Consider the following 24856-nt stretch of genomic DNA (forward strand, 5'->3'; position numbering starts at 1 on the left):
CAATACAAAATAAAGCTACTATGATTTTCCTACTTAAAATGCAAGGTACAAAACTGATGCAAAAAGTATGTGGTTACAGGAATAATTGAGTTTTAATTATTTTGGAATGTCATTTGTCATAGTAGAAATAGACCATGAGCTTTGGAGTCAGGCAGGCCTGGAGTCAAACATTGCTTCTGTCATTTAATAGATTGGTGATCTTAGACAAATAATTTGAACTCTCAGAGGCATAATTTCCTCTTTTATAAATACAAAAAAGTATAAATATATCTATTTGGATGTCAAGTAAAACATGGTGGCATTTATCACCATTTCTTTCTGAAATTCTACTAAAATGAAAGTAAAATAATTTTTTATAATTAATTAATTGATTGATTTGGCCACACCACGCGGCTTGTATGATCTTAGTTCCCCAACCAGAGACTGAAGCTAGGCCCTCGGCAGTGAAAGCACAGAGTCCTAACCATCGGACTGCCAAGGAATTCCCTAAACATTTTTTTTAAAAGAATAGATCGGGCTTCCCTGGTGGCGAAGTGGTTGAGAATCCGCCTGCTGAGGCAGGGGACACGGGTTCGTGCCCCGGTCCGGAAAGATCCCACATGCTGCGGAGCGGCTGGGCCCATGAGCCATGGCCGCTGGGCCTGCACGTCCGGAGCCTGTGCTCCGCAATGGGAGAGGCCACAGCAGTGAGAGGCCCGCGTACCACACACAAAAAAAGAATAAATCCATAAGGAGAGAAAATGGAAGAGAGACAATAGCAGAGGAATGATAGAAATAGTTGTGAATTACGTATTATAGTCATAATAGTGTAAGCAATAAATACTGACTTAACAAAAAAGTGATACAACTATATGGGGAGGATGAAGGGAGAGTTGGGAGCAATAAGGTAAGAATACTATAGTGGGAGACAAGTGGTATTATCTAAAATTGAAAAAAAAAAGTCAAGAAATAGAAATACAATCACAGGGACTTCCATGGTGGTCCAGTGGTTAAGACTCGGCACTTTCACTGCTGAGGGCCCAGGTTCAGTCCCTGGTCGGGGAACTAAGATCCCACAAAAAAAAAAGGAAATATAATCAAATTGTTTAGAAATATGAAAGTAAATACAAGGGGAAGGGGATTAGGAACCAAGATGGCGGAGTAGAAGGACGTGCTCTCACTCCCTCTTGCAAGAACACCAGAATCACAACTAGCTGCTGGACAATCATTGACAGGAAGGCACTGGAACTCACCAAAAAAGATACCCCACATCCAAAGACAAAGGAGAAGCCACAATGAGACGGTAGGAGGGGCGCAATCACAGTTAAATCGCATAACTGCTGGGTGGGTGACTCACAGACTGGAGAACACTTATACCACAGAAGTCCACCCACTGGAGTGAAGGTTCTGAGCCCCATGTCAGAGTTCCCAACCTGGGGGTCTGGCAATGGGAGGAGGAATTCCTAGAGAATCACACTTTGAAGTCTAGTGGGATTTGATTGCAGGACTTCGATAGGACTGGGGGAAACAGAGACTCCACTCTTGGAGGGCACACACAAAGTAGTGTGCACATCAGGACCCAGGGGAAGGAGCAGTGACCCCAGGGGGGTCTGAACCAGACCTACCTGCTAGTGTTGGAGGGTCTCCTGCAGAGGCGGTGGGTGGCTGTGGCTCACCGTGGGGACAAGGACACTGGCAGCAGAAGTTCTGGGAAGTACTCCTTGGCATGAGCCTTCCCAGAGTCCACCATTAGCCCCACCAAAGAGCCCAGGTAGGCTCCAGTGTTGGGTTGCCTCGGGCCAAACAACCAACAGGGAGGGAACCCAGCCCCACCCATCAGCAGTCAAGCAGATTAAAGTTTTACTGAGCTCTGCCCACCAGAGCAACAGTCAGCTCTACCCACCACCAGTCCCTCCCATCAGGAAACTTGCACAAGCCTCTTAGATAGCCTCATCCACCAGAGGGCAGATAGCAGAAGCAAGAAGAACTACAGTCCTGCAGCCTGTGGAACAAAAACCACATTCACAGAAAGATAGACAAGATGAAAAGGCAAAGGGCTATGTACCAGATGAAGGAACAAGATAAAACCCCAGAAAAACAACTAAATGAAGTGGAGATAGGCAACCCTCCAGAAAAAGAATTCAGAATAATGATAGTGAAGATGATCCAGGACCTCGGAAAAAGAATGGAGTCAAAGATCGAGAAGATGCAAGAAACGTTTAACAAGGACCTAGAAGAATTAAAGAACAAACAGATGAACAATACAATAACTGAAATGAAAAATACACTAGACGGAATCAATAGTGGAGTAACTGAGGCAGAAGAACGGATAAGTGACCTGGAAGACAGAATGGTGGAATTCACTGCTGCGGAACAGCATAAAGAAAAAAGAATGAAAAGAAATGAAGACAGCCTAAGAGACCTCTGGGACAACATTAAAAGCAGCAACATTCGCATTATAGGGGTCCCAGAAGGAGAAGAGAGAGAGAAAGGACCCAAGAAAATACTTGAAGAGATTACAGTCGAAAACTTCCCTAACATGGGAAAAGAAAGGAGGCAGGAATGTACAGTGGAGAAAGGACAGTCTCTTCAATAAGTGGTGCTGGGAAAACTGGATAGGGACATGTAAAAGTATGAGATTAGATCACTCCCTAACACCATACACAAAAATAGGCTCAAAATGGATTAAAGACCTAAATGTAAGGCCAGACACTATCAAACTCTTAGAGGAAAACATAGGCAGAACACTCTATGACATAAATCACAGCAAGATCCTTTTTGACCCACCTCCTAGAGAAATGGAAATAAAGACAAAAATAAACACATGGGACCTAATGAAACTTCAAAGCTTTTGCACAGCAAAGGAAACCATAAACAAGACCAAAAGACAACCCTCAGAATGGGAGAAAATATTCGCAAATGAAGCAACTGACAAAGGATTAATCTCCAAAATTTATAAGCAGCTCATGCAGCTCAATAACAAAAAAACAAACAGCCCAATCCAAAAATGGGCAGAAGACCTAAATAGACATTTCTCCACAGAAGATATACAGACTGCCAACAAACACATGAAAGGATGCTCAACATCTTTACTCATTAGAGAAATGCAAATCAAAACTACAATGAGATATCATCTCACACCAGTCAGAATGGCCATCATCAAAAAATCTAGAAACAATAAATGCTGGAGAGGGTGTGGAAAAAAGGGAACACTCTTGCACTGCTGGTGGGAATGTGAATTGGTACAGCCACTATGGAGAACGGTATGGAGGTTCCTTAAGAAACTACAAATAGAACTACCATATGACCCAGCAATCCCACTACTGGGTATATACCCTGAGAAAACCATAATTCAAAAAGAGACATGTACCAAAATGTTCATAGCAGCCCTATTTACAGTAGCCCAGAGATGGAAACAACCTAAGTGTCCATCATCGGATGAATGGGTAAAGAAGATGTGGCACATATATACAATGGAATATTACTCAGCCATAAAAAGAAATGAAATTGAGCTATTTGTAATGAGGTGGATGGACCTAGAGTCTGTCATACAGAGTGAAGTAAGTCAGAAAGAGAAAGACAAATACTGTATGCTGACACATATATATGGAATTTAAGAAAAAAAAAATGTCATGAAGAACATGGGGGTAAGACAGGAATAAAGACACAGACCTACTAGAGAATGGACTTGAGGATATGGGGAGGGGGAAGGGTAAGCTGTGACAAAGTGAAAGAGCGGCATGGACATATATACACTACCAAACGTAAGATAGATAGCTAGTGGGAAGCAGCCGCATAGCACAGGGAGATCAGCTCGGTGCTTTGTGACCGCCTGGAGGGGTGGGATAGGGAGGGTGGGAGGGAGACGCAAAAGGGAGGGGATATGGGAACATATGTATATGTATAACTGATTAAATTTGTTATAAAGCAAAAAAATAAAAAAGAAGACATAAAAAAAAAAAAGAAAAAAGAAAAAAGAATGAAAAGAAATGAAGACAGCCTAAGAGACCTCTGGGACAACAATAAAAGCAACAACATTCGCATTATAGGGGTCCCAGAAGGAGAAGAGAGAGAGAAAGGACCCAAGAAAATATTTGAAGAGATTACAGTCGAAAACTTCTCTAACATGGGAAAAGAAATAGCCACCCAAGTCCAGGAAGTGCAGAGAGTCCCATACAGGATAAACCCTGGGAGAAACATGCTGAGACACATAGTAATCAAACAGGCAAAAATTAAAAACAAAGAAAAATTATTGAAAGCAGCAAGGGAAAAATGACAACATACAAGGGAACTACCATAAGGTTAGCAGCTGATTTCTCAGCAGAAACTCTACAAGCCAGAAGGGAGCGGCATGATATACTTAAAGTGATGAAAGGGAAGAACCTACAACCAAGATTACTCTACCGGGCAAGGATCTCATTCAGATTCAATGGAGAAATCAAAAGCTTTACAGACACGCTAAAGCTAAGAGAATTCAGCACCACCAAACCAGCTCTACAACAAATGCTAAAGGAACTTCTCTAAGTGGGAAACACAAGAGAAGAAAAGGACCTACAAAAACAAACACAAAACAATTAAGAAAATGGTAATAGGAACATACATATTGATAATTACCTTAAACGTGAATGGATTAAGTGCTCCAACCAAAAGACACGGGCTTGCTGAATGGATACAAAAACAAGACCCATCTATATGCTGTCTACAGGAGACCCACTTCAGACCTAGGGATGCATACAGACTGAAAGTGAGGGATGAAAAAAGATACTCCATGCAAATGGATATCAAAAGAAAGCTGGAGTAGCAATACTCATATCAGATAAAATAGACTTTAAAATAAAGAACATTACAAGAGACAAGGAAGGACACTACATAATGGTCAAGGGATCAATCCAAGAAGAAGGTATAACAATTATAAATATATATGCACCCAACATAGGAGCACCTCAATACATAAGGAAACTGCTAACAGCTATAAAAGAGGAAATCGACAGTAACACAGTAATAGTGGGGAACTTTAACACCTTACTTACACCAATAGATCATCCAAAATGAAAATAAATAAGGAAACAGAAGCTTTAAATGACACAACAGACCAGACAGATTTAATTGATATTTATAGGACATTCTGTCCAAAAACAGCAGATTACACTTTCTTATCAAGTGTGCATGGAACATTCTCCAGGATAGATCACATCTTGGGTCACAAATCAAGCCACAGTAAATTTAAGAAAATTGAAATCATATCAAGCACTTTTTCTGACCACAATGCTATGAGATTCGAAATGAATTACAGAGCTTCCCTGGTGGCGCAGTGGTTAGGAATCTGCCTGACAGTGCAGGGGACACGGGTTCGAGCCCTGGTCTGGGAAGATCCCACATGCCGTGGAGCAACTAAGCCCATGCGCCACAACTACGGAGCCTGCACTCTGGAGCCCGCGAGGCACAACTACTGAGCCCGAGTGCCACAACTGCTGAAGCCCATGTGCCTAAAGCCCATGCTCTGCAACAAGAGAAGCCACCCAATGAGAAGCCCGTGAACCGCAACTAAGAGTAGCCCCCACTTGCCGCAACTAGAGAAAGCCCGCGTGCAGCAACAAAGACTCAAGGCAGCCAAAAAAATAAATTAATTTTTTTAAAAAGATGAGTTACAGGGGAAAAAAACGTAAAAAACACAAACACATGGAGGCTAAACAATATGTTACTGAATAACCAAGAGATCACTGAAGAAATCAAAGAGGAAATCAAAAAATGCCTAGCGACAAATGACAATGAAAGCATGATGATTCAAAACCTATGGGATGCAGCAAAAGCAGTTCTAAGAAGTTTATAGCTATACAAGCCTACCTCAAGAAACAAGAAAAATCTCAAATAAACAATCTAACCTTGCACCTAAAGGAAGTAGAGAAAGAAGAACAAACAAAACCCAAAGTTAGCAGAAGGAAAGAAATCATAAAGATCAGAGCATAAATAAATGAAATAGAAACAAAGAAAACAATAGCAAAGATCAATGAAACTAAAAATAGGTTCTTTGAGAAGATAAACAAAATTGATAAGCCATTAGCCAGACTCATCAAGAAAAAGAGGAAGAGGACTCAAATCAATAAAATTAGAAATGAAAAAGGAGAAGTTACAACAGACACCGCAGAAATACAAAGCATCCTAAGAGACTGCTACAAGCAACTCTATGCCAATAAAATGGACGACCTGGAAGAAATGGGCAAATTCTTAGAAAGGCATAACCTTCCAAGACTGAACCAGGAAGAAACAGAAAATATGAACAGACCAATCACAAGTAATGAAATTGAAACTGTGATTAAAAAATTTCCAACAAACAAAAGACCAGGACCAGATGGCTTCACAGGTGAATTCTATCAAACATTTAGAGACGAGCTAACACCCATCCTTCTCAAACTCTTCCAAAAAATTTCAGAGGAATGAACACTCCCAAACACATTCTATGAGGCCACCATCACCCTGAAACCAAAACCAGCCAAAGATACTACAAAAAAAGAAAATTACAGACCAATATCACTGATGAATATAGGTGCAAAAATCCTCAACAAAATACTAGCAAACAGAATCCAACAACACATTAAAAGGATCATACGCCATGATCAAGTGGGATTTATCCCAGGGATGCAAGGTTTCTTCAATATATGCAAATCAATCAATGTGATAAACCGTATTAACAAATTGAAGAATAAAAACTATATGATCATCTCAAAAGATGCAGAAAAAGCTTTTGACAAAATTCAACACCCATTTATGATAAAAAACTCTCCAGAAAGTGGGCATAGAGGGAACCTACCTCAACATAATAAAGGCCATATACGACAAACCCACAGCAAACATCATTCTCAATGGTGAAAAACTGAAAGCATTTCCTCTAAGATCAGGAACAAGACAAGGATGTTCACTCTCATGACTATCATTCAACATAGTTTTGGAAGTCCTAGCCACGGCAATCAGAGAAGAAAAAGAAATAAAAGGAATACAAATTGGAAAAGAAGAAGTAAAACTGTCACTGTTTGCAGATGACATGATACTATACATAGAGAATCCTAAAGATGCCACCATAAAACTACTAGAGCTAATCAATGAGTTTGGTAAAGTAGCAGGATACAAAATTAATGCACAGAAATCTCTTGCATTCCTATACACTAATGATGAAAAATCTGAAAGAGAAATTAAGGAAACACTCCCATTTACCATTGCAACAAAAAGAATAAAATACCTAAGAATAAACCTACCGGGGCTTCCCTGGTGGCACAGTGGTTAAGAATCCGCCTGCCAATGCAGGGGCATGGGTTTGAGCCCTGGCCCAGGAAGATCCCACATGCCACGGAGCAACTAAGTCCATGCGCCACAACTACTGAGCTTGCGCTCTAGAGCTCGCGGGCCACAACTACTGAGCCCGCGTGCCACAACTACTGAAGCCCACGCGCCTAGAGCCTGTGCTCCGCAACCAGAGAAGCCACTGCAGTGAGAAGCCCACACACAGCAACAAAGACCCAACGCAGCCAAAAATAAAAATAAATAAATTAAAAAAAGAATAAACCCACCTAGGGAGTCAAACGACCTGTATGCAGAAAACTATAAGACACTGATGAAAGAAATTAAAGATGATACCAACAGATGGAGAGATATACCATGTTCTTGTATTGGAAGCATCAGTATTGTGAAAATGACTATACTACCCAAAGCAATCTGCAGATTCAATGCAATCCCTATCAAATTACCAATGGCATTTTTTACAGAACTAGAATAAAAAATCTTAAAATTTGTATGGAGATACAAAAGACCCCGAATGGCCAAAGCAGTCTTAAGGGAAAAAGATGGAGCTGGAGGAATCAGACTCCTTGACTTCAGACTATACTACAAAGCTACAGTAATCAAGACAATATGGTACTGGCACAAGAACAGAAATATAGATCAATGGAACAAGATAGAAAGCCCAGAGATAAACCCACGCACCTATGGTCAACTAATCTATGACAAAGGAGGCAAGGATATACAATGGAGAAAAGACAGTCTCTTCAGTAAGTGGTGCTGGGAAAACTGGACAGCTACATGTAAAAGAATGAAATTAGAACACTCCCTAACACCGTACATAAAAATAAACTCAAAATGGATTAGAGACCTAAATGTAAGACCGGACACTATAAAGCTCTTAGAGGAAAACATAGGAATAACATTCTTTGACATAAATGACAGCAAGATCTTTTTTGATCCACCTCCTAGAGTAATGGAAATAAAAACAAAAATAAACAAATGGGACCTAATGAAACTTCAAAGCTTTTGCACAGCAAAGGAAACCATAAACAAGACGAAAAGACAACCTTCAGAATGGGAGAAAATATTTGCAAACGAATCAATGGACAAAGGATTAATCTCCAAAATATATAAACAGCTCATGCAGCTCAATATTAAAAAAACAAACAACCCAATCCAAAAATGGGCAGAAGACCTAAATAGACATTTCTCCAAAGAAGACATACAGATGGCCAAGAAGCACATGAAAAGCTGCTCAACATCACTAATTATTGGGGAAATGCAAATCAAAACCAATGAGGTATCACCTCACACCAGTTAGAATGGGCATCATCAGAAAATCTACAAACAACCAAATGCTGGAGAGGGTGTGGAGAAAAGGGAACCCTCTTGCACTGTTGGTGGGAATATAAACTGATACAGCCACTGTGGAGAACAGTATGGAGGTTCCTTAAAAAACTAAAAATAGAATTACCATATGATCCACCAATCCCACTACTGGGCATATACCCAAAGAAAACCACAATTCAAAAAGACACATGCACCCCAATGTTCATTGCAGCACTATTTACAATAGCCAGGTCATGGAAGCAACCTAAATGCCCATCAACAGACGAATGGATAAAGAAGATGTGGTACATACAATGGAATATTACTCAACCATAAAAAGGAACGAAACTGGGTCATTTGTAGAGACGTGGATCGATCTAGAGACTATCATACAGAGTGAAGTAAGTCAGAAAGAGAAAAACAAATAGCGTATATTAACGCATAGATGTGGAACCTAAAAAATGGTACAGATGAACCGGTTTGCAGGGCGGAAATTGAGGCACAGATGCAGAGAACAAACGTATGGACACCAAGAGGGGAAAGCGGCGGGGGGTGAGGGTGGTGGTGTGATGAATTGGGAGATTGGGATTGACATGTATACACTGATGTGTATAAAATGGATGACTAAAAAAAAAAATGGATGACTAATAAGGACCTGCTGTATAAAAAATAAAATTAAATTAAAAAATTTTTACAAGTAATAAATGAAAAATAAAAGAAGAAGACTACAAGGGGAAGGGAAGGAGGAACAGCTAAAAGGAATGCTTTTGTCTCAGGTATGGGACTCAGATGGGATGGAGCAGGCAGAGGATGGCTGCTTGTTTATAAACCTTGCAGTCTATTTGACTTGTAAAACAATGTATGATTTTTCTGAGTGATTACTTTGATAAAAAATTTAAAATAAGTTTAACAATCAACCCCAAAGTTTTGTAGTGAATATTAACTAAAAATAATAAATAATGAGAACCTTTACAATTCTGTGCACATAGCAGGTGTTCAGTAAATACTAGTTTCCTTCCTTTTGTCAATTAGATAGAGTATGTGCTTGCAGTGATATTCATATGACTCAGAGGTTAGGTGGTTGGCTAAGCAGCAACGTGAGGTATGTCACAAAGCAAATTATGTGCCTTTCTCATCTTTTTTTTTTTTTTTTTGCGGCACGCGGGCCTCTCACCGCCGTGGCCCCTCCCGTTGCGGAGCACAGGCTCCGGACGCGCAGGCTCAGCGGCCATGGCTCACGGGCCCAGCCGCTCCGCGGCATGTGGGATCCTCCCGGAGCGGGGCACGAACCCGTGTGCCCTGCATCGGCAGGCGGACTCCCAACCACTGCGCCACCAGGGAAGCCCTCATCTTTTTTTGTTAATGGATGGTTTTATTTTTCTTGGAACCATATCAACCTTATGGTTACTGTTTCTTAGAATTTGTGCAACTGACACATGAAAAATCACTTGCGTATTGAGTGGATCTAGAGAGCTATGCATAGAACAAATTTAAAAATACTTAGCAACTTTTGTGACCGCCTGGAGGGGTGGGATAGGGAGGGAGGGAGGGAGACGCAAAAGGGAGGGGATATGGGAACATATGTATATGTATAACTGATTAAATTTGTTATAAAGCAAAAAAAAAAAAAATTGAAAAAAAAATACTTAGCAACTTTGAAATTACTCTAAGAAACCTGAAAACAATGATATCTATACCTAGATTATAAATTATTTAAGGCCGGTTACATTTCTCTCTCTTCTGTAGTTGTCAGTTAGCTGCTTTATTTTCCTAGTCCACAGTGCCTAGCCCACTACTACCTTTGTTCCATGAGCTCTCACTGTGGTGGATGGTGGTGAGTGATACTGAAAAGAAAACCAGCCAGCATAAGGTCCTTACATGTTTCATGGACAACACATATTGTGTAACTGGACTGTAAAGTCCCTGGGGACACAGTCCATATATTCTGCCATGTCAGTACGTCCAGGATAATGAATGCTATGCAAAAACAGATATTCACTTAGTCATCAAATATACACTGAACACCTACTAAGTGCTGGTAGTCACTGTGCTAAGCTGTACGAATACCTCAGTGAACTGGACAGGTAAACTCCTGCTGTCTTAGAATTTACATTCTAACAGAATGTTTGTTGAATTCATGTAATCCAGTAAAATGATGGCCCACATTGAACCATTTAAGCAGGATAAAGAATTGTATATATAAAGAGTTTAATCATTGTAAGATACGTTTGTTGTATGATGTCAGTGCATGCTATGAGAAGAAAATAAGAGATATCTGATCTTTTTTCTCTTTGCAGATAAGATGCTCCACGTCGTTTGCAGCTTTCTTCAAAAGAAAAATCACTAGTGCTGTGCTCTTGCCATAATACCAAACCTTTTGACTTATGCTTTGGTGCTGCAACACTGGAAGAATTGCACACAGGTTCCAGGAATACCTTTTTTTTCATTTGAGTGATTCTTTGTGGATGGAAAAAGATTTGAGTCTTAATAATTACCTTGTTTTAAAGCTATTTCTCTATAGTCTGAACTGCTTAATAAAGTAGGCCACTTACCAATGAGCCACACAGTCAGTTCTTGTCAGGAGCTGGTTGAAAACTGTGCTGTGCATGTAGCAGGGATGGCACAAGAAGATAGCCGCCGTGGTCAAGTGCCGTCTACCTTTTATCATGGTGCCAACCAGGAGCTTGACCTGTCCACCAAAGTGTACAAAAGGGAATCAGGAAGTCCTTATTCCGTGTTAGTGGACACCAAGATGAGCAAACCACATCTCCATGACACAGAGGAGCAGCCATATTTCAGGGAGACGAGAGCCGTGTCTGACGTGCATGCTGTTAAAGAAGACCGGGAGAATTCTGAGGACACAGAGGAGGAGGAGGAGGAGGAAGTCTCCTACAAAAGGGAGCAGATCATAGTGGAGGTAAACCTTAATAATCAAACATTAAATGTGTCTACAGGGGAAAAGGGTGTCTCTTCTCAGTCCAAAGAGACTCCTGTTCTTAAGACAAGCAGTGAGGAGGAAGAGGAAGAGAGTGAGGAAGAGGCCACGGATGACAGTAATGACTATGGAGAAAACGAAAGGCAGAAGAAAAAGGAGAAGATAGTGGAGAAAGTCAGCGTTACCCAAAGGAGAACGAGGAGAGCTGCCTCTGTTGCCGCAGCTGCCACTTCCCCTACTCCCAGAGCTACGAGAGGTCGTAGGAAGAGTGTAGAGCCACCTAAGCGTAAGAAGCGGGCTGCGAAGGAGCCCAGAGCGCCAGCCCAGAAAGCTAAGTGTGAAGAGAAAGAGACTCTGACCTGTGAGAAGTGCCCCAGGGTGTTTAATACTCGCTGGTACCTGGAGAAGCACATGAACGTTACTCATAGGCGCATGCAGATTTGTGATAAGTGTGGCAAGAAGTTTGTCCTGGAAAGTGAGCTCTCCCTTCACCAGCAAACAGACTGTGAAAAAAATATTCAGGTAGGTTTCATCACCAAGAGGGCAAACTTTCCAGGATAGAACCTGGCTGTTCACACTCACCTGGTATCTGCCCGAGAGAATAAATACAATAGAGGCTGAAGGGACAGTTTTCACCAATTTATCGTTTTAAAAGCCCCTGCTTTGGTCTTTTCAAAAGCAGCCTTAACAGTTTCTTTCAAAAGCATTAAATGTAACTGACGCTGGACTAGTGGGAACCCAGGTACATTGGAAGGGGGATCTGTTATAGGTGATTGACAAGGAGGTAAAGTCAACACCGACCTTGCACTGAGATTTACTCTTGTAAGACATGTAATATGATTCATTCTGGCATCTTCTCTGTCAAGGTGGGAGATATCAAGTCAAGGTCAGGAGTAGAGAGAGGTCCTTTTCTAAGGTTTGAAAGGATGCCAGATGCTAGTGCAGCTGATGGGGACAGAAACCATAATGACTCAGACTGGTGGAAATGGAAGATCTCCAGGAGTGAGTTTGCTTTTACCAGTGGAGAGATGACAACACTAAATTTGTCAAGAGGCTGAGCCCATGGGAATATGCAGACTTTAAACGAGGCTGAGCTGGTTGAAAATGTTGCCCACCTGGCAGTAGGGTCATATAATGCTACTGTGCAGTATTGTTAAGGTAACAAAACATGGTATTCAAACCGGGCTAGTCCTTGAAAGGACTATCTTGTGATAGGTTAAGAAGTGTGCTAATGATATCATGTTGAGTGAATTATATTATGTTGAGCTATGTTGGTTTGCACATGTGAATGCATATTAATGAATATTCATAAAAGGTAAGTCTATTAATGTCTCCAAAAGATATGTAAAATAGAAATTTCTTGTACTATATTTAAGCTAAACTTCTTTTAGAAGATGAAATTGTTTTGTTTCAGTGTGTTTCTTGGAATACTCTTGATTTGGAGCGCTCCTTATTTTTCACGTTTCTTTCTTGCTTTTAATCGACAACCAAGATCATTGCTTTACTTTAAAGAGGTTTTTTTAAAAGTATAAATTATATTTGCTAAAAATTCACTGCTTTTTGATTCGTCAGTTGTGACTTGATCTCTGACACGCTTGGTAAATAAAAGAAGACTGAATCATGGTGCCTACCCTCCAATAACTGCTGGTGCCCAGGGCCTGGTTCTGAATTGGTTGCAACAGTTCAGGCCAAAAGGAGTGCAATGCTGTGCTGCACCCTAGGGGTCAAACTTAATTCTGTAATGATTCGTTGCTGAAAAAGGTATATCTTGATCTTGATGTTTATATAGTTTTTTGGGTTTTTTTTACTTAAATTTGCTTCATTAGGTACAGAAAACATTTAATAAATCCTTTTTTTGTGTGACTTTCTTCACTATTCCTCACCATAATTTCATTTACACTTGTATTTAGGTTTTGTGGATTCTGCTAAAAGAACTCTTTTTGCATTTCTAATCCTGATGACCTGGAAACAAGTAAAAATTAAAACTGTGCCTATAGGAGTTGTGGGTCCTTCTCTCGAGCAGTATCCAGCCAGAGGCTTATCTTTGTGACTCTTCTTTGTTTCCTGAAGGGATAATGTGTTCAGAGATCTTTATTTACAGTGAATAACAGCTTGCTCCCTTCAGCATCCCAGAGTCTGATGGTTACCTAGAACTTCCTAATATTGTTTTTAACCAGAAGTATTTTATTTTGGTACATGTTATGATAGCCTAGACTAGTGATGATGCATAATACAGGGAACTAGGCAGGAACGCCTGTGTCTCCTACAGATGCCTATGTGAGAGATCTGGAGCTGGGCTCCCCGGGAAAGGGGAGGATGAGACCAACAGCCGAGGGGTCATATTAAACTCTGCCAGGGGGAAATGTTTAATAGAGAAAATTCGATTTGGGAAGATATAATAAAATCTCAATAATTTGTGTCAATGAAGGCTCCAAATGCATTCTCTAAGCTACAGAAACATTGTTATACTTCTACAGATATATAACCATTAATGTATGCTTTATCTTGTTTTTATTTATGTTAATTTAAAATTAGTTTGTATTCTCTGGTAAACACGTATTAACTGCATAGTAACCCATGTGTAGGAAACAGCTGCTCTTGGTAATCCATATATAAAAAAAAAAACACTTGAAGGTTCTTTTCAAAGGTATAATGCTAATTCGATAAAAGCAGTCAGTTCTTTGACATTAGTGGAACTTCCTTTTTGCCTTACTTTTTGCCGTTGTCTTCATACTCCCAAAGTGTCTCTAAAAAAATTCATCTTGGGGCTTCCCTGGTGGCGCAGTGGTTGAGAGTCCGCCTGCCGATGCAGGGGACACGGGTTCTTGCCCCAGTCCGGGAGGATCCCACATGCCGCGGAGCGGCTGGGCCCGTGAGCCATGGCCGCTGGGCCTGCGCGTCCGGAGCCTGTGCTCCGCGACGGGAGAGGCCACAGCAGTGAGAGGCCTGCGTACTGCAAAAAAAAAAGAAAAAAATTCATCTTGGAAGATGGAACATAAGAATGTTGGTGTTGGAATCTGGACTCTGTGGATTTGTTTGGATTCTGGCCTGTGCCACGAATCTAAAGCACACCCATTTCATGGGACTTCTCTGGTGGTCCAGTGGTTAGGACTGGCACTTTCACTGCCGTGTCCCAGGTTCAGTCAGTCCCTGGTCAGGAGAACTAAGATCCTGCAAGCTGTGCAGCTTGGCCAAAAAATCATTATAATAATAATAAAGCACACCCATTTCAGCTGCCAGTCAGCAGGTGTGGCTTTCTGGAAGCTCCTATAAATAAAGATTATTTCTGTTTATCCTGCTCAGTGTGTTTCCTGTAATAAATCATTCAAGAAACTCTGGTCCCTTCATGAACATATCAAGATCGTCCATGGATACGCAGAAAAGAAATTTTCCTGTGAAATTTGTGAGAAGAAATTCTATACCATGGCTCATGTACGGAAACACATGGTTGGTAAGTTTTTTCTGTTGCTTTTCTCGTACACCTATAATTTACCCTTGTTCTTTGGTGTGTTTTATACTTTGGATTGGGCAGGATATGAGGAACTGCCTTATTTGAATCAGTTTTGACTTGTTGAAACTAAATACAACATGTCTTCAGTAAGCATCACCAAATTGGATGGTAGAGTCTTCCACACCCAGGTTTCTTTTCAACATTGTTATTTTTTCCTTCAGAACTTTGCCGGTAAAGCCTCACAGTTTAGAGAATAATCAATTAAGATGGCATGACCACCTTACAGTAGGACATATCTCTTTTCCCATTTGAGCCTTTTGGTGGACCGTTTCTGAGTATAAGTGCATTCTGTGTTGCAGCACACACGAAAGACATGCCGTTTACCTGCGAAACCTGTGGAAAGTCATTCAAACGCAGTATGTCACTGAAGGTGCACTCCTTGCAGCACTCTGGAGAGAAGCCCTTCAGATGCGAGGTAAGGCATGTGCTGCCCACCGGGCCCAGGCATGGGGGCTGGCTTATGTGTACGTGGTGAGCCGTGGGAGAGAGGTGTGCCTCGTGCAAGGCACAAGGCTGCGTTTCCACAGAGCCATCAGACCCATGCTCTGAGCGTTGTGTTATCTCACTGCTGGATAGAGAGCGGTCCTTTTTAACACAGAGTTAACTCACTTAGATGAGGTTAAGTCTGGGACTAACACGTGACGAGTCATTTTACTTTTCCCAGTAATTCAGAGAAGTTAGATATACTTCAGGGATAATTATTTGGGAAATTTTCCCTTTTATTATAACTCAGCTAAAGAAATATAGCAGAGCCAAATAGTTGACACAAGCAGGTTCTATTTTGAGTATGAAAAATATACCTAATCTCAGGCTATGTAGGGTGGGCGCAGGTAAAGCTGCTATGCTTGGCATTCAAAAATCTCCACTGTGTCCAATGCAGAACTGTGACGAAAGGTTTCAGTACAAGTACCAGCTACGCTCCCACATGAGCATCCACATTGGGCACAAACAGTTCATGTGCCAGTGGTGTGGCAAGGATTTCAACATGAAGCAGTACTTCGACGAACACATGAAAACACACACTGGTAAGAATTTCTTGGGAAAGGTACAGATATGTCTCAAGCACTTGTTAATGATCACCTGTGAGTCTGTTTACTTAAAATTCTAAGCCACGAGTCTGCATTCTAAGTGCAAATTCCGCTTTAAATAAACCTGATAAAAATACAAATTTATAATACTGAAAAGTTAGGCTTTCATAATTTTATTTATTTAAAAAAGGATTGTTAGTGCCTTTTAACTGTGGGTTCCTTCAAGATGGTAGACCCTTTATTTGGGACACAGGATCTCCTGAAATTGTATGAAACTTGTTTTGCATATGTGTGTATGTTATTTTTCTAAGGAAAGGGTTCTGGGTCTTTAAAAAATGGAGGCCATTGTTTTTTTGGGTTTATTTATTTATTTACTTTTTGGCTGTGTTAGGTCTTCATTGCTGCGTGCAGGCTTTCTCTAGTTGCCATGAGTGGGGGCTACTCTTTTGTGGTGTGCGGGCTTCTTATTGCAGTGGCTTCTCTTGTTGCGGAGCACGGGCTCTAGGCGCACGGGCTTCAGTAGTTGTGGCACGCGGGCTGAGTTGCCCCATGGCATGTGGGATCTTCCTGGACCAGGGCTCAAACCTGTGTCCCCTGAATTGGCAGATGGATTCTTATCCACTGCACCATCAGGGAAGTCCCTGAGGACATCGTTTTTAATAGGATACTCTCTCAATATTCTTAAAGTTTGATTGGATTTTATTTACCACAATTCACTACTTTTTACGAACACATCCATCAAATGACTTTAAGTAGTATTTTAACTACATTGTGTTTTCAGAGGTATATGCTTCATAGCGTAGATTTGAGTCTTGAAAGCATTGGATCACACAGCCTCCAGGAAGCTGGTTAGAATAATAGCCCCCTGTAAACACTGGGGCATTGTACGTCTGTCTCATCTTGACGCTCTGGAATTAGCTGTCTTTGCACAAATTGAACAGTGTGAAACATATTTCAAGTTTCTAATAAAATCTAATCACAGGATTCTAGGTTCTGTTAGCCTACAGAGTAGCAGAGCTAGAAAGAACCACAAAAGATTATCTTGCTTAGCCTTTATCTTGCTTAGCCTTAGTGAGGAAATTCTGCCCATAGCTGGGCCTCTGTAGTTCCCATCTCTATTAAGTCCAAAGAAAAACACCTGCCTGGTGGACTTCTTTCCCATTCAGAGCAGGACCTCTGATTTCAAGGAATAAGCTAGAGGAAGAGCCATGAGAGAAGTTTAAGTAAATTACATCTCAAAAGGTAGTGATAACCTTGAGGCCTAAGTGGATAGCAGGATATATCAGAGTATTTTAACAAATTCTCCTCTTAAAATCTGGTGGCTCTTGGATAGGCTCTTAGTTCTGAGTCGCCTTTAGGGTGCAGTCTTTTGTTAATTCAGCAGGAATCTATGGAACTAGACAGAAAATAAGTTTTTTTGAAGGCAGAAGCTGTGTCACATTCACACACTGTGCTTGGCACATGGTAGATGCCCAGTAAATGTTTGTCGCAAGATTGGAAGGAACCTCCACCACTTAAGCCTCTGCGCTCACCTCCTCTTTCCTGCCCGTCTCCCTGCGCTTCTTCCTCCCGGGTACCCCCCTCTCCTTCTCCTTCTGCGTTTCTTACTCTTTCTTCTTTCCCCTTTGTCCTTCTTTCTTTCTTCAGGCCCTTAAATGTCCATAATATGAAACTGAAGTGTACATTTTGTGATTAATGTATAAGTTGAATAACACTTTATGTTAAGTATTCTTCTTTGACCAAATAGGCAAGCTGAACATTCCCTGTTTCTTCTAAAGGAGCACAGCCGCCTAAATTCACTTAAGTTTTTATTTTTCTCATTAAAAGTAGTAGTACATACTTATTAAAGTATATTAGAAAATATGAAAATTGAAATGATCTATAATCTTACCAATGAGAGATGACTACTGTTAACATTTTAGCACATATTTTTTTAATTCTATAGTTTCTTAATATACATATAGATACTAAGCATGAGTGTTTATACGTTCATGTATATAGTAATAAAACAAAAGTTGGGTCTTTACGCTCTGTTACAACCTGCTTTTTATTTTACTGTATTATGTCATTAACAGTAATGTCATTTTAATGGTTGTGTAATAGTCCTTCTTATAAATTTGCTGTAATAATAGCCATCATTTATTATGCACATATATGCTGAGCACTATCTTAAATACTTTACATACATTATCTCATTTAATCAGTATAACCTTTACAGTGCTCCTGTTAAGGATGTTATCTCCATTTTATTTAGCCAGTTCCCTATTGGACATTTAGATTATTTCTATTTCCAATTTTTCTACTGTTATAAATAATACTGTGACAAACAACTTTGTGGCTAACACATCCATGATTATTTACTTAGGATAAATTCCTAGAGATGGGATTATTAGGGCAAAGGGATGTGTATAGTTTTAAGACTTGGTGGTATGTGTTGCAAAATAGCCATCCACATATACTCTTACCAGCTGTGCATGAAAATACCCATTTTCCCAACCCTATCCAATGCTAAATAAAATCATTGTTGAACTAATAGGTGAAAAATGGTTTCTTACTGTGTTAATGTGCACTTAATTGCTAAGTAAGATTGAACATTTTTTTTCATATGCTTGTTGGGTATCAGTATATTTTCTTTTCTGAATTGCTTGTGCCTTTTCTGTATTCATCTTGCCACCGCAGTGTTTGGCTTTTTCTTATTGTTTATGATAGCTCTTTATATATATAGCTCTCTGTATATATTTATGTATATGGGACCTTGTTTAACACCGATATTAAAATTCTTGTCCTGGTTTGCATCTGCCTTTTAGTATTGTTTGTAATGCTCGCACTGGGAAGGCGCTGGATGGTGGAGTTGGACAAGCCTGGCTCTGCCACCCACTAGCAGTGTGACCTTAAGTGAATTATGCAGCCCCTGTAGGCCTCTGGTTCCTTGGTACTAAATAAGGATTACAATAGTACCTGAAAGGATCCCAGAGGGGTTAGCTTTTAAAGAAGAAAAGGGAGAGCTCTTTTAAGGCTGGATGAAACCACATTTAGAGTATGTTTTGGTGGGGGTTAAGGCCATTGCAGGAACTGACATTGATTGGGCTGTTTCTTTGCAGTTAAAGAGAAGTGAGGTAGATCTTATCTAGGGAAGCCGACCAGCCCTCAGGCAGGGTTTCCTGGGATGGTGTGGACTTGGGGTGAGTTCAACATAGAATAATCGTTGATTCTCTTTGTACCAGGCACAGTGCTAAGTGCCGAGGGATACAGGATGAATTAAGACCTGTTTTTTGCCCTCAAGGAGCTTACAGTCCAGTGATAGTGATGATGATGATGATGATGATAATAATAGCAGCACTAAAATGCACTGAATGTCTACCATGTACCAAATACTGTTCTAAGCACTTTCCTCGAATTTCTAACTTATCGCAATAACCTATTATTATTATCTTCATTTTTCAGATGAGGCTCAGAGAGTAAAGAACTTGTCCAAGGCAGTCTGACTCCAGAAACACATACTTAATTATTCTGATACAAATTTAATGAAGCAAGTAATAAAATGGAGGGATACACAGGACATCATGAGGGCAAAAAGCACCATCCCAGAGTCTGGTTCTCAGCTTCCAGAATTTGTCAGTGTACCCAAGCAGATGAGGGTCAGAGGGATTGATCTGTGCTAAATAATCTTAAAAATATATAAATAAAGTTGCTAATTCACAGTGAAAAGCCTGAGTGACCAGTGATTCCGAACTCTTATGTTCTTTGGTCTGAATATTCTTTGCCTAAAATAAATTTATATTAGAAGCTAAATTATAATCACAAGATCATCAGGGACAGAAAATTACAGCAAAGGAAGGTAATCGAATGATCTTAATTGTGAGTGCCATCCTTCATGGAATCCAAGAAGCCATCAGTTTTAAGACAAACCTCATTCATGTATCGCTAAGAAAATGCTGCAGATTCAAGAATGACACGTCACCAATTGTTATGGTATATGTCAGTTTCACAGATGTAAATATTGTGGGGGAAATGCATGTCCTAGAATTAACTAATATTTATTTATAAATATTAATTAAGAATCTACTAAACGGGGCTACTGTAGCGAACAAGACTGAAACAGTCCCTAGATTCACAGAGCTTATAGTCACGTTGGGGTGATAGACAGGCAAGGCATAACAGTGGTTTGGTGGTGAGAGCACAGTAAGTACAAGTACATGAAGTTGGTTAGAGCTTGATGGATTGGGGGAGGAGGGGAGGCAGGGAGTATAAGAAGACATGACCCTGGAGAGCAGCGAGCAAGTGCCGCATCACAGAATAAGCCTGTAGAAAAGTCTGAGCTTTCTTCTGAGGCCAGTGGGACGGTCTTCAGTGGTTTGAAGCAGAACGTGACACATCTGAAAGGTCGCTCCGGCTACAGTGTGGAGAGTGGATTGGAGGGTGGGGAGCAAGAATAGAGATGGTGAAACCAGTCAGGTGGATACTGCAGTCATCCAGGTGAACGACTGTAATGTTACGGTAGGCCAGATATATAGATATACAGATTTCTGATGCTGCTCAAGGATATTCATAAGCAGACTGGGATGCTTGTGTTCATCGGCCAGATCACGTTTTCCTTTGAAAGTTCAAAAGACAGCTGACTAGCCAAATTCTTGCTCTTTCTATCTTCCCTGCAGATTCTGTCTTCATTTATTACGTGCATTCTTCAGACTCATTACAATACTGTTTCTTAGAATTAGGTTAGCTTTATCTGTATGTAACAGTTAGGTTACATCATAAGATGTATTGACATGTGCGCTTTCTAGTTACCTTGATGGACTTAGCTGTTAGTACCTCCTCCAGCCACCCATTTACTAGCACTTCCTTAAAGTGGGACATTGTGCAGGTGGTTGATTTCAGATGTTACATTTCGATGTTTCCTTGTTTCAGCCTCATTGTAATCTTACCTTGAGGTTTCAGGGAAACCTTATCATCAGTCATTAGCACAGTTAGGAGATGGGGCCTAATGAATAATGAGAGTTAGAGTTGGGTGGGATTGTGGGTTTATGTCTGGAATAACAAATGTGGAAAATTTGCTAGGACATCAAGAAATGGATAAAAGATTATTAAGTAGTTAAAAGGACCCATTTAAATTTGAATACATGGATTTATGGTAGGCCAGTTCTAATAGTTTTTAGTCTTTCTGCGGCAAATCATTATAGCCTAGAAGACTACAAATGAGAGATGGATGGTGAGAGAGATCCAGGACTGGATCCAGGTTTGAGCACCTAACAGAAAGTTACATGTCCATACATTAAGGAAACTGTCAATGAATAAAGTGTCTAGTGAACCTAGGAAGTGACTAGTGAATTAAGTGGAGAATGTTTGCTTGTATTAGACTAACAATTCAAACATTAGGTCCTTTGGCTCTGGTTCCGCATGGCTGTTAGGAATGGGAGAGTCAAGGAGGAAGGGGTCAAGGGCATTGGTAGGTTATCGGACAGGTGTGCTTTTAAAACATTTTATTATACAAGTAAATTGTGTTTATTTTAGAAAACAGGAAGTACATATAAGCATACAAAATAGAGTAAAATTTCACTCATAATCCCGTTGTCTAAAGATGATCACTGGTAGCATTTGTTGTGTTTCTTTCCGTATGTTCCTACACATATTTTTCATTAAAAATGGATAATACCATGCATACGTGTTCATAACTTGCTTGTTTTACTTAATAGACTATAGGTAATAGATTATAGATTTTCATGTTAATAACTACATTTCTACACTTTTATAATATTGTTTTTAATGGCACTCTCCATTAGATGGGTATACCGCAACTGATCTAATCAATTCCATTTAACATAGAATTTGAAGTTTTTAATTGGAGGAAATGGATTAAAAGGAAGGAACACAAGCCAGTACAGAATTTATCTAGAAAGATGAGTATGAATCACAGTGATGAGCCTGGCAGTGGCAGTGATTGAATAATGAAAGGTAGGAAGATAAAAGAGATACTATAGTCAGCAAATAGTACTGGTAGCTATGGAGAAAACTGATCCCTCCTGACGCTTCGATTCAGTCTCTCATGGGAAGTGAGGGAAAGTCTGGCTTCCATGGAAGGAGGCAACAGGAGATGTCAGTTTTCAAAGGCAGAGAGAAGAAATAAGGACTACAATATGGATAAAGAAGCGTTTGCTCGTAGTGTTAGAAGGAGTCCCAAAGTGGAGGAAAACAGTAAGAAAACAACATTCCTTTGTGTGTTCAGGAATGCACAAGACGTTGAGGCGTAAAGCGCCGTTGTTTTACGTGTCTGGCGCCAGACTGCAGAGTTTTAACTCCTGCCTCTCCACTGGCTGTAGAACCTCCAGCAAGTTTCTTAATTTCCTCATCAGTAAAATAGGGATAATAGCGTACCTACCTCCTAAGGCTGTGAGGATCACCAGAGGTTAATAAGGTGTCAAGTGATTAGAACAGTGCCAAGCACACAGTGAGACTCCGTACACAACAGCTCTTATTTATACCGAGTAGAATAAGGACACCTGTTGGAAACAAAGGGAGTCATAATTGAAGTGAGAGCAAACTCTTGTAGCAGGAGCTACAGTAGAGATACAAGCGACATACACTGAGCATTGGTGAAGGAATTGATAAATACAAAGCACATGGTCGCTGAAGCACATGGAGACAGGTATTCCACACCACACCACAGCATTCTGGATGAAGTGACCATGGACCTGTATGTTCAGACATCATTTTGTTTCTCCTTGTGGCCTAGGGAGAGAGGCAGGCAGACATAGCATAGAACTAAGCAGTAAGTCCAAAGGAAAGTTAGGAAGTTTAAAAATTAAGCCCTTAGAACCCAAACCTAATTTCCTCCCTAAGTGCCCTTAGAACTAGGGGCACTTAGAACTAGGGGGTTTTGTTTCCTTTTTGGCTCATTTTCCCAGCGGTTCCCCACCAAGAAGGGTAGCCTGCCGCTCAACCCTCCCCACACCCATGGGCATTTGGAAATGGTGTTGGGGACATTCTTGATGGTCAGAATTTCTTGGGGGCGTATAAGTAGTCTGGCGCCAGGACCACTGAGCGCTCTTCAGGTGTGCAGACAGCCCCACGTAATGGAGAGCCGCCTGCAGAGAAACACTGTGGTGCGAAATCTGTGTTGTAGGGTGAGTCAGTCCAGAATTTCCCCAAATAGCAAAGCGTAAGCCGCATTCTAAGGATTATGTTCGAGTAGACGTGCGGAGACTTAGGTACTCCACAAGACATTTTCAGCAAAGTCCTACTCTGGGTTGGAATGTCAGAAATTGCTCACAGATCAGCTCGCCTGTGCTTAGAGGCAGAGATTCGTCTGTGGGCTTGGTTCCCTGGAACACAGGAAGGCCATTTGAACACTTCTTCCTGTAGGATGTGGAAGATCACTACTGTAGAAGCCTTTTTTGTTCTTTTAAGCAAGCCCAGATGGTAGGTTGTAAGTAAGTTTGAAGTTGTATCTGCTCTTTTTTGTTAAGTCCCGACTTTGGGGAACTCTTTTATGACTGTTAGAATATAATATGCCGTAAGGGAGAGGAGTGGAAACCTCCTTGTTTAGTACGAGGAATAGCTGGAGCACACACTTGCCACCTAGTGTGTTAATCCTGTTTTTGTGTCTGTGTTCGTCTCAGGAGAGAAACCCTTTATCTGTGAAATCTGTGGCAAAAGCTTCACCAGCCGCCCCAACATGAAGAGGCACCGCAGAACTCATACAGGCGAGAAGCCCTATCCGTGTGATGTGTGCGGCCAGCGGTTCCGCTTCTCCAACATGCTTAAGGCCCACAAGGAGAAGTGCTTTCGGGTGACCAGCCCCGTGAACGTGCCGCCTGCTGTCCAGATCCCACTCACAACCTCCCCGGCCACCCCGGTTCCTTCTGTGGGGAGCACCCCCACGAGCCCCGCCCCTCCCATCAGCATGAACCCCGTCAGCACGCTAACCCCTCGGCCCATGCCTCACCCCTTCTCGCACCTTCACATCCACGCACACCCTCACCACCCACACCACCTTCCTATCCCCCCGGTCCCTCACCTCCCCCCACCTCCAGCTCTCTTTAAGAGTGAGCCTTTAAATAACAGGGGCCAGGGTGAGGACACCTTTCTGCGGCACCTGGCAGAGAAGAACAGCTCAGCCCAGCATCACTAACATCCATCTCCTTAAATGTGTTCTCCACGAGAGTTCCGTGCCCCGGTGTGAGTTTGCAGAGTGGGGGTTGTTGAGCGTTTCTGTAGCTGTCAGACTCTCCTCAGCCTCCACCAAGAGCTTTGTCATTGTCTTGGTGAATCAGCACATCCGAGGGAGTGGACGAGAAGACCCTGAGCTCACGGAGGGAACTGTCGAACCAGGGAACCACCGAACTAAAGCCCAATTTGCTTGCATTTTCTGGTGACTTTTATAAATTTCAAATACTCAGACTTGTGGAATTTTATAATTTCATATCAGCTGATGAGGTATGCTTGCTTTTATATCCTGGACTTCTCCTCAAAGAGGAGACAGGCCTGGTTTCCTTTGTACTAATCGGGAAGGCTGTGACATTAATCCAGAGCATTAATTGTATCACTGTGTATCGTAACATTCTTTTCAGCTTTTGGTGCTGGCTTCAGAGCTGAGCTAGCCGTGTTTCACAGTATATCAAGCATTATAGAGAAAGACAGAAATTTTCTTCTTTGTGTAGCTCTCCTAATGCACTCTTTATTTTACTACAGAAATTATTTTAGAGTTTTTGTATAGACTTCTTTAGTAGTCTGTTTCTAAAATGAAATGTATTTCAATAAGCAGTGTAATTTTTTCAGTGTAGCTGGACCTATGTTGTAAAATAG

The 24856-nt window shown here is 41.1% G+C and overlaps 1 protein-coding gene across 1 annotated transcript; it reads left to right on the plus strand.

Moving 5' to 3' along the window:
- Positions 1 to 11134: 11134 nt before the first annotated feature.
- ZNF652 (zinc finger protein 652) lies at positions 11135 to 24182 on the plus strand (the record flags this gene model as incomplete). The annotated part of the gene is made up of 5 exons (XM_079726127.1): positions 11135 to 12037; positions 14819 to 14966; positions 15326 to 15441; positions 15907 to 16051; positions 23671 to 24182. The coding sequence occupies 5 exons, from the start codon at positions 11135 to 11137 to the stop codon at positions 24180 to 24182; spliced, it is 1824 nt and encodes a 607-aa protein (XP_079582253.1).
- Positions 24183 to 24856: the final 674 nt, after the last annotated feature.

The sequence above is a fragment of the Hyperoodon ampullatus genome, assembly GCF_949752795.1.
Source record: "Hyperoodon ampullatus genome assembly, chromosome: 19".
In the NCBI taxonomy this organism is placed as follows: domain Eukaryota; kingdom Metazoa; phylum Chordata; class Mammalia; order Artiodactyla; family Ziphiidae; genus Hyperoodon; species Hyperoodon ampullatus.